The sequence below is a fragment of the Penaeus chinensis genome, chromosome 36 (assembly GCF_019202785.1).
Source record: "Penaeus chinensis breed Huanghai No. 1 chromosome 36, ASM1920278v2, whole genome shotgun sequence".
Classification (NCBI taxonomy): Eukaryota; Metazoa; Arthropoda; class Malacostraca; order Decapoda; family Penaeidae; genus Penaeus; species Penaeus chinensis.
The window spans coordinates 22,827,358-22,829,857 of record NC_061854.1 but is presented as its reverse complement, the minus strand read 5'-3'; the positions used below and the strand labels follow the sequence as shown (position 1 = coordinate 22,829,857).

General features: G+C 43.6%; 1 protein-coding gene across 2 annotated transcripts in view; it reads right to left on the bottom strand.

Annotated features, from left to right (window-relative positions):
• The window catches only part of LOC125045100 (UDP-glucosyltransferase 2-like), a 9,519-nt gene that overhangs the window by 2,950 nt on the left and 4,069 nt on the right, over positions 1–2,500 (bottom strand). For both annotated transcript variants that reach the window (XM_047642203.1, XM_047642202.1), the window contains exons 4-7: positions 1,645–1,838; positions 1,257–1,352; positions 1,015–1,108; positions 572–663 (exon numbers count right to left, since the gene is read on the bottom strand). In XM_047642203.1, coding sequence (XP_047498159.1) covers positions 572–663; positions 1,015–1,108; positions 1,257–1,352; positions 1,645–1,838 — 476 coding nt within the window. The remainder of the gene's footprint in view (positions 1–571; positions 664–1,014; positions 1,109–1,256; positions 1,353–1,644; positions 1,839–2,500) is intronic.

The window sequence follows — 2,500 nt, the reverse complement described above, 5'->3', positions numbered from 1 at the left end:
ACGATTAGATTATTCGAACCGATCACTGATAAATCAGATGTACCATTTAGATAAAGTACTTAATGTTGACCCCGGACGCTGTTCGTCCAAACAGCCTCCCCGTGCAGCCTCAAAGCGCCAGTCCCTGAGCTCCCGATTGGGATCGAGGTCGTCGCCGGCGCACACGTCCTGCCCCGCGCGAGGGACTGCGAAGTCACGCAATTAACCGCTGCTACAACTCCCGACAGGATAATATAAATAATTATCGATGTTACTGCTTTTAATTCATTACGATCACGGACTTAGGATTAATATCCTACTAATGATTATCATCACCTTGGTTACTGGCAGCACTTACAGGCGTCGTCGCAGTACTGGCGCAGAACCATAGACGGTCAGTGATTGGTAAAGGCAATAACTGAAATGGCCATAATATCCTTGGCGATGACATCAAATCTCGACATTAGCGCTTGTATCTCCATTGTTCTTATCGCTTATTATCTTACTGCCTATCAAATTTATTTTTACATTTTTATTTTTGCCTTACATGGTACGAATGACATGAAAAATCAACTTGTATAATTACACTTACTCTTCAGGCATATCCGACGGTATGACAGCAGATCCTAGACTGAAGAAGATGAAACCTGCTTCGCCCGCTCCTTGAACCCATTCCTCCAGGTCCTGCGGGGAACTAACTCTTAGAGGACACGAAAATCAAAAATATTATCTTTTAATCATCTTTTACATTACATTTTCCTATTTACCGTAATAGTGATTGATGTTTGTAATGGAATATGCTGAGGTATGCTGAAGTTGAGATATGTTTGCATACACAGGCACGTGTACACCGAGATAAAAAGAAACACTGCTACAATACGAACGCTTTATACTACGTCTCACGGGGACTTCTAGACATTTTCGAAACGTTCTTATTCCGTTCCTGTTGTGGCAGTGTTTCTCTTTTAAGTTGAGCTATGTTGCAGCTGAGGTACATTTCCATCTGAATACGATGAATTAGTGTTGCTACCGTACCGGAGGGAGGGGCTGCGCGGGCCGGCAGTGGATCCCGCCAACAGCGATGACGTTCGGAACGAAAGGTCGTGGGGGGTTGTCTAAGGTTCTCACACTGGAAAGAGATCCAACAACATATTCAAACTGGGAAATAATATCTACTGAAATAAGAAACTTCATATGCAGACTATATATACGCAGATATAGATAAATGTCGTTTATCATTGCACGATTTCAAAAGGATGGTCGTTGTCGTATCGTACTGGTTTTGGATCAAGAGACTGGCCCCGAACTGCATCTCATTCAGACTCGGCATGTCGTCGGGGCACAAGCCTCGACTGCGGCAAACGTCATCCATCCTGAATAATGGACCATTCGGGTTAGTGTGCGCGCGACTCACTGCTAAAATGTATTTCTAGTTAATTAATGCATGCGCAAGTTTTCATGATGCATATGGAATGCATTTTTTCCTGTAGACTGGATTATTAAATACATACATACACACACATACACACACACACAGACACACACACACACACACACACACACACATATATATGTATGTATGTATGTACGTATATATATGTGTGTGTGTGTGTGGGGGGGGGGGGGGGTGATTGTGCGTATGCGTATTTTTATCCGAACTGTTACCAATAGACAATCAAATAATTCATCATGAAGGAGGAGAAAGTATCTCCGAAGACGCTGAGGGCTCGCTCGGTGAAGGAGAGCGGATGCTTGGCCTCCAGGAGGACGAAGCCAGTGAAGGAAGGGAACGACGGGTTTCCTATCATGTGGTCGGTCATGCCCGTGGGCCCGGCGGGGGACACCCAGATGTAGGGGACCTGAAAAATATACATTGTAGCTGGATTATCTAAAAATATACGTGATTAGATACACGGATGTATAGACATATTATTGGAAGCTAAAGATGCATATGTAAATATATCGTGTTAGAGAGGTTATAGCCATATCGCAGTTGTGAAATGGCTTTACGAAAGCAGCTTTCCTGTTTCTCTTGTTTCGTTTTGTTATAAACATCAGGCCAACATACAGCTTCAAAATCCGTATTAACAAATTTGTAAGAGCAAGAAGGATATTTATTAGAGCTATATTCATAACGATGCAAGATTTTAAAATATATTTCCAGGCATACTCGTGTCTAAGCACTAGAAACAGAACCGAAATGTAATGGAATGCAAGGCATGGAAACGAAAGTGACCTTCTCCCTCGACGCAAAGGCACGGTTCTTGTTATTACTGTTGCTAACTTTTGAGACCACTGGGCAGGGCAGTAAAGACTTGATGGACCGACAATGACGTTAACAGAAGATTGATCCAGGTGATTACTGCTTACTGTGTGCAAGTTACAGCATCACGCCCTCCTGCGACCCCACTCACACGTCGATACATCGACGCCCTGGAAGCTCTCTGTGCCGACGAGAACATCACCTGGCTTATAAAGGTGGGTGTTCTGCGGTCATGAAAATGATCACACTAACCTACGT